This window comes from Triticum aestivum, chromosome 3D, assembly GCF_018294505.1.
Source record: "Triticum aestivum cultivar Chinese Spring chromosome 3D, IWGSC CS RefSeq v2.1, whole genome shotgun sequence".
Taxonomy (NCBI): domain Eukaryota; kingdom Viridiplantae; phylum Streptophyta; class Magnoliopsida; order Poales; family Poaceae; genus Triticum; species Triticum aestivum.
Genome location: NC_057802.1, coordinates 457459489 through 457474309, shown reverse-complemented (window position 1 = coordinate 457474309; position 14821 = coordinate 457459489). Strand labels below are relative to the sequence as shown.

At 45.0% G+C, this 14821-nt stretch overlaps 3 protein-coding genes across 3 annotated transcripts; 2 read left to right on the top strand and 1 right to left on the bottom strand.

Moving 5' to 3' along the window:
• On the bottom strand, window positions 1–1965 carry LOC123074947 (GDSL esterase/lipase At2g40250). Its single transcript, XM_044497668.1, has 3 exons — window positions 1267–1965; window positions 438–705; window positions 1–300 (listed from the first exon to the last, which is right to left on the bottom strand). Exons 1-3 carry the CDS (start codon window positions 1912–1914, stop codon window positions 107–109), a joined length of 1110 nt encoding a protein of 369 aa, XP_044353603.1. The 5' UTR covers window positions 1915–1965; the 3' UTR covers window positions 1–106.
• Window positions 1966–7356: 5391 nt separating this feature from the next.
• LOC123079639 (probable phytol kinase 2, chloroplastic) lies at window positions 7357–11050 on the top strand. Its single transcript, XM_044502434.1, has 6 exons — window positions 7357–7766; window positions 9827–9894; window positions 9967–10098; window positions 10245–10360; window positions 10549–10663; window positions 10752–11050. Exons 1-6 carry the CDS (start codon window positions 7449–7451, stop codon window positions 10927–10929), a joined length of 927 nt encoding a protein of 308 aa, XP_044358369.1. The 5' UTR covers window positions 7357–7448; the 3' UTR covers window positions 10930–11050.
• Window positions 11051–11853: 803 nt separating this feature from the next.
• LOC123076365 (probable phytol kinase 2, chloroplastic) lies at window positions 11854–14579 on the top strand. Its single transcript, XM_044498657.1, has 6 exons — window positions 11854–12165; window positions 13591–13658; window positions 13737–13868; window positions 13974–14089; window positions 14202–14316; window positions 14388–14579. The coding sequence occupies exons 1-6, from the start codon at window positions 11854–11856 to the stop codon at window positions 14563–14565; spliced, it is 921 nt and encodes a 306-aa protein (XP_044354592.1). The 3' UTR covers window positions 14566–14579.
• The last annotated feature ends 242 nt before the right edge of the window (window positions 14580–14821 follow it).

Below are 14821 nucleotides of genomic sequence, written 5' to 3'. Positions count from 1 at the left end.
TCTCACAAATACAGTTTCATTTCCACCCTGAACTTCAACACGTGTCAAGCCATTATTTGCTCTGACACACACTCTCTTTAGACCGTCTCACCAAATCTGCATCACATCAATTGTCGAACCGGATGATGTTGGTCCGCTCGAAGTGCTCGGCGACGGCCCTGTAGGTGGCCTGCGTGGGGTGGACGGAGTCCCAGAACATGAACTCGGACGGCTTCGCGCAGGTCGGGACCATGTCGGTGCACAGCGGCCCCATCTCCAGGAGCCCGGTGCCGCAGCAGCCCTTGCTCGCCTCCACGAAACCTGCACCAGATCGGGCGTACAGCAAGCAGTTAATAGCAACAGTAGACGCCGTCTCGTATCGTATGCATGCCATGGGATCCCTGCACGGCTAGCAGTGCATGCGATCATGTGTGGGTGGTCGGACGGCCCCTACTCACCGTACTTGTCGGGGTGGTCGACCATGTCCTTGAGCGGGCTGTAGATGTCGGCGTACACGGCCCTCGCCCCGGGCGAGCGGGCCTGGAACTCGGCGAGCATACGCTGCAGCTTGGCGTTGTAGCTCTCCGCCGCCGCGTTCTGCTCCGCGATGCACCCCTGCGGCCTCGGCGGCTGCCGCAGCTCCGCCATCGTCAGCTGCAGCGGGAGGCACCCCACCGGCGGCAGCCCCGCCACCAGCATCCTCCGGGCGCCCAGCTCGTACATGGCCTGCATGCATCAGTAGGTACGTGCATTGAGCGCCGGGGCCCGTTCACATTCGATGCATGACGACGCATGCTTTAAACCACGTACGGTAACAGAATTCATGCTCTCGACTGGTTTCCAGCTCGTGGTGGCGCACCGCGGCACATGATGCATCTGCATTCTACTGTAGGGACGATTAAGACGCTTGCTTGCTGGAGCAGAGCGCCCGGCCTAGCTGCAAGTGGTTCTTTCATGCGTGCGTGATAGCACCACTGTCACTAGCTCAGTGCCTCACCGCCTTTCTTTCATGCGATGAGACAAGCGCGATTCTAGCGTGATTGCGCGTGTCCTCTTCCCACAAATGCAAGTGAAGATTTGCGGCCACTATCTACACGTCCCGGAATAAGCACGCCCACACGTGACAGCTGTTCGTTTGTCAACGCCTACTGTGGTTATAGGAGTGCTATTTTAGCTAATCTCTCCACAAAGTGCTCAACTAATTAAGCTCAAAGGTCTTTAGTGGGGGCAGTCAAGCTCGATCTTGCCGATATTTTGGAGAAAAGGAGCAAGAAAAGAGATACGTACCTGAATGTAAGTTCGAAGGTTGCCGATGAGGAGGTCATGGTACTGCTCGAGCGTGTACTTGCTCCTCCCCGACGGCAGCATGTAGTAGTTCATCATCATGTCGTTGGTCGCGGCGGACACGAGGAACACCGACTTCTTCACCACCTTGCCGGCCTTCCGGCCGCCTATCTTGCCAAGGAGCTGCTTGAAGTCCGCGAGCTGCGAGCCGAACGTCGCCACGCCGGCGTTGGTGGCCGTGGCGTCGTCGAGGCCGGAGCCGGCGGACGCGAAGCAGACGCCAGTGGCTAGGTCCGCGACCGTGAGGTTGGCGGCGCCGGAGCGGTACGCCGGGAGGAGCTCCTTGATGCCAAGCACCTCCACGAGGTAGTCGGTGAGGAGCTTCCCGTCGGAGAAGCGGCCCGTGGGCGCGCCCCCGGGGAACTCGCGGCCGTAGGGCGCGTGGTCGGCGCGGACCATGGTGGGGAGGACGTTGTTGTTGCCCGTGTCGAGCGTGGAGTCGCCGAACGCGAACACGGCCGGGATGTCCTGATGCGGGAGCCTCGGCAGCGGGGCGTCGTCCACGGCGGTCGCCGCGACGGCAAGGTGGACGGCGGCCAGGACGGCGAGAAAGGACGCGGCGGTGGCGGCGAGCGTTGGCTTAGGCCCCATTTTTGGCAAACGAAACGCGCGAGTAACTGGGCCGACCACAGTAGTGCAGCTGTCCGCGCTCGTGTTTATATAGCGAGCGTTGCCATTGGCGCGCGCCATTAATTGCTACCTGCCACGACTGTTTTTTTAGAAAGATTATTATGTCAAGAATGCCATGGCGCGAACCACTTACAATCTCATTTCTGCAGAACGAGGGACGATCAAGATGCCATTTGCGGCGACAGCAAGGACACACGTCGAGTTACGTAGCCCCAATTCTGGGCAAAGAAAGGTTGGAAATGGTCCAAGTCATCACTGCATGTCACTGTGTCGCATCATAATTCATAACACATGTACTTAATCATGAGGAGCTGTCGACCTCCTCCTTTGTCGAACTGCCAACCAAATCACTGTATATAGATGTAGAAATGAGTAGACGTATCTCTAAGACAACCGTCCGGTTATAAATGGCGGGGGATGGGCTGCTTTTTCGGTTCGCTGATTAATGGTCTTCGGCCTACGGTTGGTTCCCATACAAGACAGGCCCACGCGAGTGTATATATATAACGCAAAATCGGCCCAGGGTCTCACACACCACGTGGCCGCACCGCGATGTTTCATTTTTCTTTTTCTTTTTTTGCGAATTGGACTTTCAATTATGGTTCGGTTCTTTTGGCCAATTCTTTCAGAATCTTGAAGCTAGGATTGCCAAAATAATATAGGTTCAAATTCTTAGAGAATCTAGGGGAGGTCTGATTCTAAAGATTCTGAGAGAATGGACCAACAGAACTGGGTCGAGCATAAGAATCTCGGCTGATGCATGATGCAACAGTTTGCAAGGAAAATGGCCCATCTGGGCAAGCTTATGAGGTATGACTAACATGATTAACCTTCCTTCTCACATGTGATATCACATACCATGCCCTTGCGCAAGAAGGCATCTTGTTTCCTCGACAATGGAAGCCACCAGGGATCTGTCGATTGCATCGTCAGTGATCTTGTGCATAGCGATCGTACACTCCGTTTCCAAGATGAATGGTTGAATGCTCCATTAGAGTCCGAGTGTTGCGTTATTCATGTAGGCCGCTAGTTCATCTTCGAGCGCACAGAAGCATCTTGTGAAGAACCGGCATGATGCAAAGATCACCTCGCCGCACTGATTCCAAACCATCATGCCCTCACCTCTTGTTCCATCAACTTCAATGAAGGCACCATTGGCGTCTAGTTTACACCAGCCATTAGGGGGTCGAGACCAATTCTCCGTTGGCCTAGGATTCCCCGCTCACAAGGAGTTTGAACTCTTCTGTCTGAGCATATGATCATAGTCCAATACAGCTTTTCCATTCACAAGGTCTGTTCGTGGGTGTTGCATGGTGGATGCACATGAGCAGCTCAATATAGCTAGTGAGAAATTGCCGTGAAGCTTCTGTGGGTGGCGTCTTCGAGTGCGTGAGCGCATTATGAACATGCCATATGCGCCACATGGTCATTAGTACCGATTGGCGTTCATCATTGCTGCAGCAGTGTATCAGCTGGAGAAGCCAATCCGGCCCAGTGTTGATGATGGTTTTAAGCTGGGGCACGCGCCAAGTCTCCTCCATAGCTTGCCAGAGGTCCCTTGATCTCGGACACCTATAGAAGACATGTAATGTATCCTCGTCACATAAAGGACATATATCATTTTTGACGATATTTCTTTTTTGCTTTGTTTTCCATGGCTGCTGAAGCATTGCTCACCACTCTTCAAGCTAAGACTCGTACCTTTGGGGGAGTATGACACCCCCATACTGTGTTCTAGATGGCTTGCCTGTCGTTCGATTCCCTGCTCGTGGTGCACACAGAAGTGTGACGTTGCTCCTCAAGAGCCAGCTTTGTAAGCACTTTGGATGCTAAAGATGCCCATTGGCTCAGGGGACCAAGCGGTCAAATAATCGAACCATCACAGAGAAGGCTTGATCTTAAAAGTTTATTCAACATCAATGGGAATGAAAGGCCACGGAGGAGATCCCTGTTCTAGTGTCCTTGCTTGTTGACCAGCTCGGCGACCTAATGGAACTTGCAATTTGCATGGTTGGTGCCGACACGATAGGAAGGCGGTTGGGACAACCACGGGTCCCTCGATACCCTCACTTGCTTGCCCACTACCAATGCTCCATATGAGGCCCTTCTTCGAAAGGTCTAGTCCATGGTGTATGGCATGCCAAGTCGATGACACATTACTTACAAAAACCGTGTCCTTGAGTGAACCTTTAGTGTAATACTTAGCTTTTAGCACCCTTGCACAAAGGGAGTAAAGGCTTGTTAACATCTCCAGTCCGATCTCGCAAGCAGGACTTGATTAAACATGTGGAAGTCATGGAAGCCAATGCCCCCTTTGCACTTAGGTTAAACAATTTTATACCATGCCAACCAATGCGTCTCTCTTTTTTCTTGTTTCGATCCCCACTAAAAGTTCTTGACTAAATTGGTTAGGTCATCATATATAGAGAATCATGATATGTAATACTTGATGTAATACTAAAAGTATTTTGCTTCAAAGTCCATATTCTGCAAATGTAATACTTGATGTACCTCATGCTCGGTCTCATTGGTGCAACATGCACCAAACTGGATTGAGCATTTTTGTGGATTGAGTAGTTGATGAGTCGTTGTTGCACACATGCCAATGACCTCCTTTATATGTATAGCTCGACCTTGGTTCTCTTTAAAAAAAGGGTGACATCTACATAAATAAGGTGGGAAACTCCCAATGCATTAGGGAACACTCCCACCAAATCTATGGCATTTTTCACTATGACCTACCTCAAAAGTGCAAAGAGACTATGGGGTTGTTTGGTTCGTGTCCTGAGCAGTGTGCCTGATAAATTTTGCTGCCTGAGAATAGCCGGAGGTTCTAGTGATTTTTTTCTGACAGGGATGCATAGAAAGGAGTTGCTTGGTTGGCAACCAAAGCCTGAGAAAAGACCAGTCAAATCATATAATATAATACTATGCACAAGGACATGATACAACCTAGAAGAGAGTGTACTAATGTGTTATTCTTAGTTAGCCGGATTCAGGCCTAGGATTCTGGTGGCCCGAGCCAGGCTAATGGTGGCATGTGGTTCTCAGGCTAGGCTAGCATTGTAAGCTTCAGGTATCCAACCAAACAACCATCAGGCAACTCTCAGGTAGACGTCCGGTCAGGCATAAATTTGTCAGGGTGGCATCCAAACAGCCCCTATTAGCCATAGAAAGGAATAGGAACAAAGAGAGGGGGTCACCTTACCGAAGCCCGCACGACGGTACAAACAAATCCAAGATAGCCCTGTTACTACAAGAAATCTATTAATCCATGACAGATTTCTAGTGGCGTTCCCAAAAACCATCACATATTGGCTTAAATCCGTGACATTTTGGAATTCCCATCACAGATCAAAAGAGGGCTCATGTGTCCCAATAAGGTGACACATTCTATGATGAAATCATGAAATTGTCATGGATTACAAACCGTCACATACTACCACTGACTCGGCCATGGCCCAATAAGGCCATTGAGGATACCCCAACAAAGCATTTTCCACTTTTTATATAAAAAAATACTAAAACCAACATAGTCTTGTAATAACATCGTATATAATTCATACGATCTCGTAACAATATGAATAATTTATGGGAATGATCATAATGTTTGCATCTATCTATTAATGTCATTATCATCCATGTTAAAGGTAGTTTTCGTTTTGTTTTTAAGTGTAACTCGAGATTCCAATTAGAATTCAAGTAAGCCTTCCATCCATTTGAATTGTTTATATATTTCCTAGATAGAAGCTAATAAATATATTTCCTGGATAGATTCCAATTAGAATTCAAGTAAGCCTTCCATCCATTTTTATTTTAGAACATGACAAATCCTTATGAATCAACATGACAAATTCGTTTGTTTTCGCACGACAATTATGAAGGGTTCACTGGGAGTGGTTTTGTGAGCCAACAAAAACGTTCGTTTGTTCCTTTATGACTGGGGAATAATAATTCACTCGGATGACCTCCCTGATTACTGGATATAAATAATAAGTATTAGTGGAGTCGGTGAGTGCTTTCTTTTTGCGAATGGCCTATAAGATACTCCACCGTACCACATGAACTACGTAGAACATTTCAACAAATGATGCTCTACTGCACCACATGAAGTTTACAAAACATTCAACACAAGTTCGCCCAACACAAGTCGAGTAGATTAGAAGTTGTGTCAACCCAAGCATAGATTGTGTTGAAGATCAAGTACATTCGTACATACTCGGGGTTTTCATACTTTCAATTAACTCGGGTGGGGGCAGACAGATGGAGGGGCAGCAGCTTGGGTGGGGGAAGACGCATGCTAGCCATCTACGATATCACTGAGCTCACTTGAGGATTGGCATACTGAGGATAGTTGACCAAGTTAAAATTGAATGGAAGACGCACGCAATACCGATAGCTTTCCATTCAATGAAGGATATTGGTTTTGAATTGGGTTCTCAATTTTAACTTGGTCATAATTTTTTAAGGAGCTCTCTCATCTAAGTAAGTTGTCCAATTTTAAGTCCGGTTCATGATTTAGACTGGTCAATGATTTCTTAAAGCAATCGGCAACAACCAGTTTATAAAAATATATCAACATTGTGCACGCACTCATCACCTCACAAAAAAAAAACAAGATACAACACTGTAGCACCGATATGATTTTGGATTGAGCTCTCTTATTCAGGTGAGGTGTTTAATTTTGAATTTAGTTCACTGGTCAATGATTTCTCAAATCAATCCGCAACAACTTTATAAAATACATCAGTCTCGCACCCTCTCATCACCTGACAAAAGGTAAATGCCAAAATCAAACAATGTAGCACCAGTATAATACATATGTCATCACTGTAAAAGTAGCCTCCCTACATATGTGTGGATTGATTTGCAGATAACACACCATCAAAAGACCACATTATAAAAACGAGTTTGCTCACTCTCGTGCCATTCGATTTTACGCGGAGATTCATGCTGATTTTTTCCTTTTCTTTTTTCTTTTTTTTCCATACTAATGTCATTAAGATGAGACATAGTTAATTCTCATCTAGATGAGAGCTGGACATACCGAAAAAGAAACGCACTTCATCATCTGTCTGCAAAAAGATAAATAAACAATGCCAACCATACAACGAAGCACGCCGAATCCTTCTGGGTTAGATTTCAATCCTGAAAATTGACTGATCCAATATTTCTTAACACAACTTACAAAATGTCAAGTCCCTATTTTTCGGCGGGAGTATGACATAATTTTATTTATGGCCTTGAACTTAACGTTTTTTATCTTTTTCTCTTTTGAGGGAGAGAACTTAACGTTGAGCGTGTGAAAGCCGGTATCCTATCTTCTTCTTTTCCCTCTGAGGAACCGATAGTCTCCGCATTTTGTTGATCTCGGCTACCGATTTGTCTGATTAGTAGGCAAAACAGTTTACACTTCCATTGAAAATAGGCAATTTTCCCCTCCCTCGTCTCTAAGCCAGCCGCCTCGCTGTCGCCGTCGGCTGTGGGCACGCGAAATGCTCAGCCTCGGCGCCCATCCCTTCTTGCTTCCTTCCTCCTCCCCACTCCACACTCGCCCCCGATCGAGACCCCTCTGCTCACCCACCAGCTCCGCGCCGACCGCCTCCTCCTCCTCACCGCCGCCCTCCCTCCGCTTCCTCCGCCGCGGCTGCGCCGCCGACCGGAGCCGGAGAGCGACGACGATGGCCGCGGTAGTCTCCCCGGGGGACGGCGGCCTGGTCCACGACCTCATGTCCTCAGGCGTCACCGCGGCCATCGCCCTCGGCCTCCTCCGCTTCTTCGAGGAGCTCGCCAAGCGCGGCGTCTGCGACCAGGTCAGTCAGTCAGTCAACGGCCTGCGCCCCTCACTTGCCCCCCAAATGTTACCGTTTATCTAGCGCGTCAGTCTCCGCATCAAGTCACTGGTTTCGTAAAGCCCCGCTCCGTCTTATCCTGTATACTAGTAAGTTCTACTAGTACGATGTAACAGTAACATGACAACAGCAACGAGGTCATCCCTAAAGAAAACAGTAACGAGACCAGGGCAATACCGAATTACATCGATTTCCCAATAATGGGTTATATGACAGATAGTCAGCGGTGGAGTCGTCTCACGTTTTGTTGGTGATAGAGTTTGTGTGCACCAGAGGTCGAATCCTTTGAATTGTTACTCTGAAAATGAACAAGCTAAGTATTAGGATTGAAATTTATAGAGTTATCTGTTGCACGATATGATTTGATAGAAATCATATTTCAGCTGAGATTAATGGTAAATAGGTAGCGAACTTGCATACAAAGTAACACTGTAGGAAAGAGAAACCTAATTCGGCATGCTGAGTTGAAATCTAGCTGCTATTGTCAGTTATAAATAGAATTGATGGTGAACTCTGTCATTTATTAAGGTTCGATTAAATCGGCATGCTGAGTTGAAATCTAGCTGTCACTGCATGAATTGCTCTATTTTGTATAATTTGTAAGTAGCATGCATATGTGATTTTTTTTTAGTATTTATGATCTGGGTATAGGCTGCTACTTTTAGATACTTTAGAAACTCAAATGTTTCAGATGAGAGACTAAAATTTGTTGAGATATCCACAAATCCTGCTAATCTCGCCCATGAACTGGCAGTGGAATCTGGTGATCAGAGACTGTTCGGAAAGGTCCCTGATAACCTCGCTCATGTGTATGAACGTGACTGTAACAACACCAATGAGTAGCCTACTCTTTGGCTCTCAAAAAAAATCCTGCTATTATAATATAGTTCTACAGCCGCTTATGGTCAGAGTACTAAATAATGCGCACTAGTGTTCTAGTCAACTGCATTTGTTTAGTTGCTCTAGAGCCCTTTGAGGCATCATTCCTGCGACAGTCCATCTTTTCGAGTGAAAGATGAATTCTATTCTGTAGCATGCATATGTGATTTTTTTTCAGTACTTATGAGTTATGATCCGGGTATAGGCTGCTACTTTTAGATACTTTAGAAACTCAAATATTTCGGATGAGAGACTGAAAGTTGTTGAGATATCCACAAATCCTGCTATTGTTCAAAATGTAGTTCTACAGCTGATTATGGTCAGAGTACTAAATAACTGTGCACTAGTTTTGTAGTCAACTGTATTTGTTTAGTTGCTCTAGAGCCCTTTGATGCATCATTCCCGCGACAGTCCATCTTTTGGAGTGGAAGATGAATTCTATTCTGTAGCACTGGCAGAGGACCCCATAGGGAAGCCCTATTATCCTTCAGAGAAGACACTTGAATCTCGTCATGTGCTATTGACCCTGTTGAACATAAGTGCGGATATAAAGTACTACTCTGCCTATACTCCTTGCTACATGCTAGCTATAGGCTAAAGAGGAAAGGCAATTAAAACAATCATGTGCTCATTTTAGCCTATGCCTTCGACTTCACCCTACCAATTTTTTTGACGGTCCTCCGCTACTGTTCTTTTTTTTTTGGATTATGTACTTTCCTTAAGTAGAGCTAACAAGCTAAATCAGCATAACTTAATTTCCATTCAGAAATTGCTTACCACACATACCATGTGGTCCTCCGCCACTGTTCTGTAGCCTAACAAAAACCCATTCCATGAACCCTTGGGTTGTGCACACCCCACCCTGTTTACAATTTATTCTTGACTGATCTCAGATAGCTTGTCAATACATCATGAACTCAGAACCTCCAGATGATATTTAGGGTTGTTCTACTCAATTAATTCAAGCACAAGTGAACTTGCTCACAAAAGTTAACACAATGTGCCATGGCGTACATTTGGCAACTAAATATGCTAACCAGTGTAACATAGCCAATTAGCCATGTACGGGTGTCTTTTTCTTATTAAAATGTGCAACTTCATATAGACACTTTGTATTGATCAATGTCCTTTTTTGGATGCAGAAACTGAATAGGAAACTTGTGCACATAACTATTGGGATGGTATTCTTGCTCTTTTGGCCTCTTTTCAGGTAATTGATATCTGAAATGATACTGGCAATGTAAATCAGCATCTCGGTGTTCAGTACTAATGCTTTATACAGCTCTGGAAGGTATGCTCCTTTCTTTGCTGCACTTGCACCAGGGATTAATATTATAAGGATGCTTCTATTGGGGCTAGGAATAATGAAAAATGAAGCTATGGTCAAATCAATGAGCCGATCTGGAGACCACAGGTGCCACAGTCAATGCCAACCCTTTGTTATTAAATACAGATCTTTTGTCTTGAGATTCTCCGTTTCATTTTCTATGGCATTATCGAGTCTTGCTTTGACCGGTTCAGGTTATGATTCCTTTCTACCTGTTTTTCTTTTCAACTTAGGGAACTTCTCAAGGGACCACTGTATTATGCTACTACTATAACTTTGGCCACGTCTGTATTATGGAGAACATCTCCAATTGCTATAGCACTTGTCTGCAACTTGTGCGCTGGAGATGGTACGTGCATATATCTGCATTTTGCACTATATGTCCTAGAACAAACTTTTATCTTGCGCAACATAATCTGCTGCCTATCTTCACACTGTGGCTGTAAACAGCATGCCAAAAGATTTAGCTGCTTCGCCCTTCCTGGACGAAAGCAGATATAATTAGGCTGTTCACCCTCCGTCGCTGTATGCTTCCAGGTATAGCAGACGTAGTTGGGAGACGCTTTGGAAAAGAAAAGCTTCCATACAACCCCAACAAGTCATATGCAGGAAGCATAGCGATGGCTGTGGCTGGTTTCTTGGCTTCAATCGGGTAATTACTTAATGGGACCATGTTACCCATGTTACCTGCGTTTCCCCATTCAGTGTGCTTTGTTCAATCGTTTGGTCATATTGTTCAGGTACATGCATTACTTCCACAGTTTCGGTCTCATGGAGGAGAGCTGGTACATGACCTTGGGCTTCCTTGTGGTTTCTGTAGCCGCGGCACTTGTAGAGTCACACCCCATCAGCACTGACCTGGATGACAATTTAACCGTTCCTTTGACATCATTCCTAGTCGGTAGCCTCGTTCTCTGATGTTTAGCGCTAAGAATGCGGTGACTTTCTTTTCTCCACCTGAACTTCCGACATGTAACAAGATTATCGACAAGCATGCGATATTTTTGTTGTTGTAAATGCTGCTGAACCATAGGAACAATTTTCTACTCCCTCCGTTCCTAAATATTTGTCTTTCTAGAGATTTCAACAAGTGACTACATACGGAGCAAAATGAGTGAATCTACATTCTAAAATATGTCTATATACATCCGTATGTGGTAATCCATTTGAAACCTCTAAAAAGACAAATATTTAGGAACGGAGGTAGTAGTAACTGTTTACATGCTGAGATTGGCCCCAAGGTTGACGCTGTGTGCCGTATACCTTGCTCTCTGGAGAAAAGAAAAATTAGGATGGCAAAACTTGAGCGTTTATACTGATCTCCTGTGATTTTCTTTGCTCGCCATGGTGTGCTTCCGCATGTTGTCTTGCCTGCGTGAGCTAGGATACTCGGGTTTTCAAGGTAACGCTCCTCAGGCCGTGGTTTCTGCTTTGAAGCAAGACTGTGCCGAACTTTCTACTGTTTGAAGAACACTGAACACGTGTGCATAACAAAAAGTACTAGTACCATTCACATGACACATGCCCCTCCGTGATCACCGTCATTTTGTTGCATTTGTGCATTTTCCTAACTGACTTGTTCACGTCATCACGTGCACCTCACGACATGCAAAGCGCAAAAAGACTAACGAGTAACGTCCACATATCACGACATGCAAAGGCTAACGTTATCACAGCATAAAGATACGATTAGCATGCATTGTACGTACTTCGGTTGGCGTGAAACCATTGACGCTGCCGTTTCCAATCTGCCGCGCGAGGCTTGCTAGTTTTTGTTGGATTCAAGCAGCTTGCATCTCCCATTTCTCCTACCTTCGTCGTCAGCTGTGCACACACACAAAAATGCTCCGCCTCAGCGTCCATCCCTTCTCCCCGGCTTCCTCCTCCCCGCTCCACACCTGCCTCCCATCGAGACCGCTCCGCTCACCCACCAGCGCCGCGCTGACTGCCTCCTCCTCCTTAGTGCCGCCATCCCTCCGCCGCGGCTGCACGGCTGGCCGGAGCCGGCGTGCAACGACGATGGCCGCGGTGATCTCGCCGGTGGGCAGCAGCGGCCTGGTCCAGGACCTCGTGTCCTCGGCCCTCACCGCAGGCGTCGCCCACGGCCTCTTCCATTTCATCCAGGGGCTTGTCGAGCGCGGCTTCTGCGATCTGGTCACTAAATGATAGTACTTCAAGTGTAATAACTAATGATGAATAGGTAGTACGTAACAAACTCGCGTACCAATAACTCTATATAGGGGGGAAAACAGAAAACATCTTAAGTCGGGCGTCGGCATGCTAAGTTGAAGTCTACGTAGCTGCTATTGTCAGATATATATGAACACAAATGTTTAATGAGATGATTTACACAAATGTGATGGGTGAATTATGTGCATGAATTGCTCTATTTTGTAATTGCAAGTAGAATACGTCTGTGATCTTTTTCCAGCTATCATTCAAAATATAGTTCTACTCTCTCCGTTTCTAAATATAAGTCTTTGTAGAGATTTCACAATAAACTACATACGGAGCAAAATAAATGAATCTACACTCTAAAATAAGTCTATATACATTTGTATGTGGTCATAGTGGGATCTCTACAAAAACTTATATTTAGGAATGGTGGGAGTTTATCTGATCATGGTAAGAGTACTACTAAATAACTGTGCACTAGTTTTCTAGCGAACTGCATTTGTTCGGTTGCTCTAGCCCTTTGGTGTGTGTTATTCCTACGGCAGATCAACCATTGGAGTGAAAGATAAATTCTATTATACACCCTTCGTTCTTAAAAGAGTGTACTTCCAACTTTATTGAAATGTCAAACTTTTTATGTTTGCCGTATTTATATAATAATACACCAACATTATGACATCAAATTAGTAGCATTGCATTCATGATAAAATATATATTTTCATCATATACCTATTTGGTTTCATAAACGTTGATATATTATTGCACAAACTCGGTCAAACTTTGAGATAGTTTGACCCTCCAACAAAGTTGGAAATACACTCTTTCAAGAATGGAGCGAGTATAGCTTAATTAACAGAAGCTCAGTTCCTTGTTCAAAAAGGAAAAACAGAAGCCCAGTTCATGACCCATTGGGTTTTGTACAGCCCATCCTATTTGCAATTTATTCTATGACTGATGTCACTATGCCAATTGGCCTGTCAACATGTCATGAATTTAGAGCCTCCAAATGACATTTAGGGTTGCCTACTCAGTTAATTCAAGCATAAAGAGGACTTGCTCACAAAAGTTAACTATATGCCGTGGCCTACATTTGGCACTAAATATGCTACTAATATGTTACATAGTCTCTCCATCCACGTATATAGGATCTAATACGTTTTTTGAGGTAGCCCTTGACTAATAATAAAATTATTAGTATATGAGATGTATGATATACAAATTATATCATTATAAACTCCTTTCACATACGCATTCAATGGTATGCTTTGTGTAATAACCTCGAAAAATGTATTAGCCCTATATTTGTGGATGAAGGGTGTAGCTATGTATGAGTGTCTCTGCCTTAATGAAATGTGCAACTTCATAGGCACTTTGTATTGATAAAATGTCCTTTTTTGGATGCAGAAACTCAATAGGAAACTTATGCACATAACTATTGGGATGGTACCCTTGCTCTTTTGGCCCCTTTTCAGGTGATTAAATTCTGAATTGATCATGTCAATGTAAATCAGCATCTTGGTGTTGAATACTATTTTTTATAATTTATACAGCTCGGGAAGGTATGCTCGTTTCCTTGCTGCACTTCCGTCTGTGATTAATATTATAAGGACTCTTCTATTGGGGCTAGGAGTAAGGAAAAATGAAGTTGTAGTCAAAATATTGAGCCGATCTAGAGACCAAAGGTTTTTTTTTGCGGGGACTAGAGAGCAAAGGTTGAACACTTACATATGCCAACTTTTGGTTATTCAATATATTTCCATTTTACCTATTTTTGCTATAGAACACAGGGAATTCCTCAAGGCACCACTGTACTATGTTACTGCTATAGCTTTGGCCACTTCTGTACTTTGGAGAACATCTCCGATTGCTATAGCACTTATCTGCAACTTATGCGCTGGAGATGGTATGGGCATATATCTGCACTTGTCACCAATTTGTTGCATTCCTCATGCTGTGGCTCGAAATGGAAGTAGATAAAAAAATCACCCATTGTTGATGTTGTTCTATGCTTCCAGGTGTAGCAGACATAGTGGGGAGACGTTTAGGGAAAGAAAAGCTTCCATACAACCCCAAAAAGTCATATGCTGGAAGCATAGCGATGGCTATAGCTGGTTTCTTGGCTTCAATTGGGTAATTACTTAATGAGACATATTACCATGCTTTCACGTACTTTGCTTAATCTTCATTCTCATATTGTTCAGGTGCATGCATTACTTTCACACTTTTGGTTTCATTGAGGAAAGTTGGCGCATGACCTTCGGCTTCCCTGTGGTCTCCGTAGCCGCGTCACTTGTACAGTCACACCCCAACAACACTGAATTGGATAACAATTTAACTGTACCTCTCGCATCATTCCTGGTTGGTAGCCTCATTCTATGATGTGTAGCACCAAAGGAAGAATGATGTGATGTTTCTTTTCATCATGTAACAAGATTATCGACAAGTATGTGAGATAAAAGGGAGCAACTGTTTGACCATTTCTCGGTGAGGCAACCCAGCACAAATTTGCATTTATGTGATACCGCGGGAGGAGGTGTGCGGGGGAGGGGGAGGGGGTATCATCAGTCGATAATCCGTGTGTCGATGCCTTCGGTGAGGCAACCCAACGTTGCTGCCCAGTGCCCCAGCTGTCGGT

Coding starts and splice junctions, on each gene's coding strand:
- LOC123074947 (XM_044497668.1), bottom strand. CDS start 1,914: ATGGGGCCTAAGCCAACGCTCGCCGCCACCGCCGCGTCCTTTCTCGCC. Junction 706..1,266: donor ACCTTCGAACTTACATTCAG/GTACGTATCTCT, acceptor TGATGCATGCAG/GCCATGTACGAGCTGGGCGC. Junction 301..437: donor CGACCACCCCGACAAGTACG/GTGAGTAGGGGC, acceptor GATCTGGTGCAG/GTTTCGTGGAGGCGAGCAAG.
- LOC123079639 (XM_044502434.1), top strand. CDS start 7,449: ATGCTCAGCCTCGGCGCCCATCCCTTCTTGCTTCCTTCCTCCTCCCCA. Junction 10,099..10,244: donor AGCCGATCTGGAGACCACAG/GTGCCACAGTCA, acceptor TTTTCAACTTAG/GGAACTTCTCAAGGGACCAC. Junction 10,664..10,751: donor GGTTTCTTGGCTTCAATCGG/GTAATTACTTAA, acceptor CATATTGTTCAG/GTACATGCATTACTTCCACA.
- LOC123076365 (XM_044498657.1), top strand. CDS start 11,854: ATGCTCCGCCTCAGCGTCCATCCCTTCTCCCCGGCTTCCTCCTCCCCG. Junction 13,659..13,736: donor CTCTTTTGGCCCCTTTTCAG/GTGATTAAATTC, acceptor TAATTTATACAG/CTCGGGAAGGTATGCTCGTT. Junction 13,869..13,973: donor AGCCGATCTAGAGACCAAAG/GTTTTTTTTTGC, acceptor TATAGAACACAG/GGAATTCCTCAAGGCACCAC.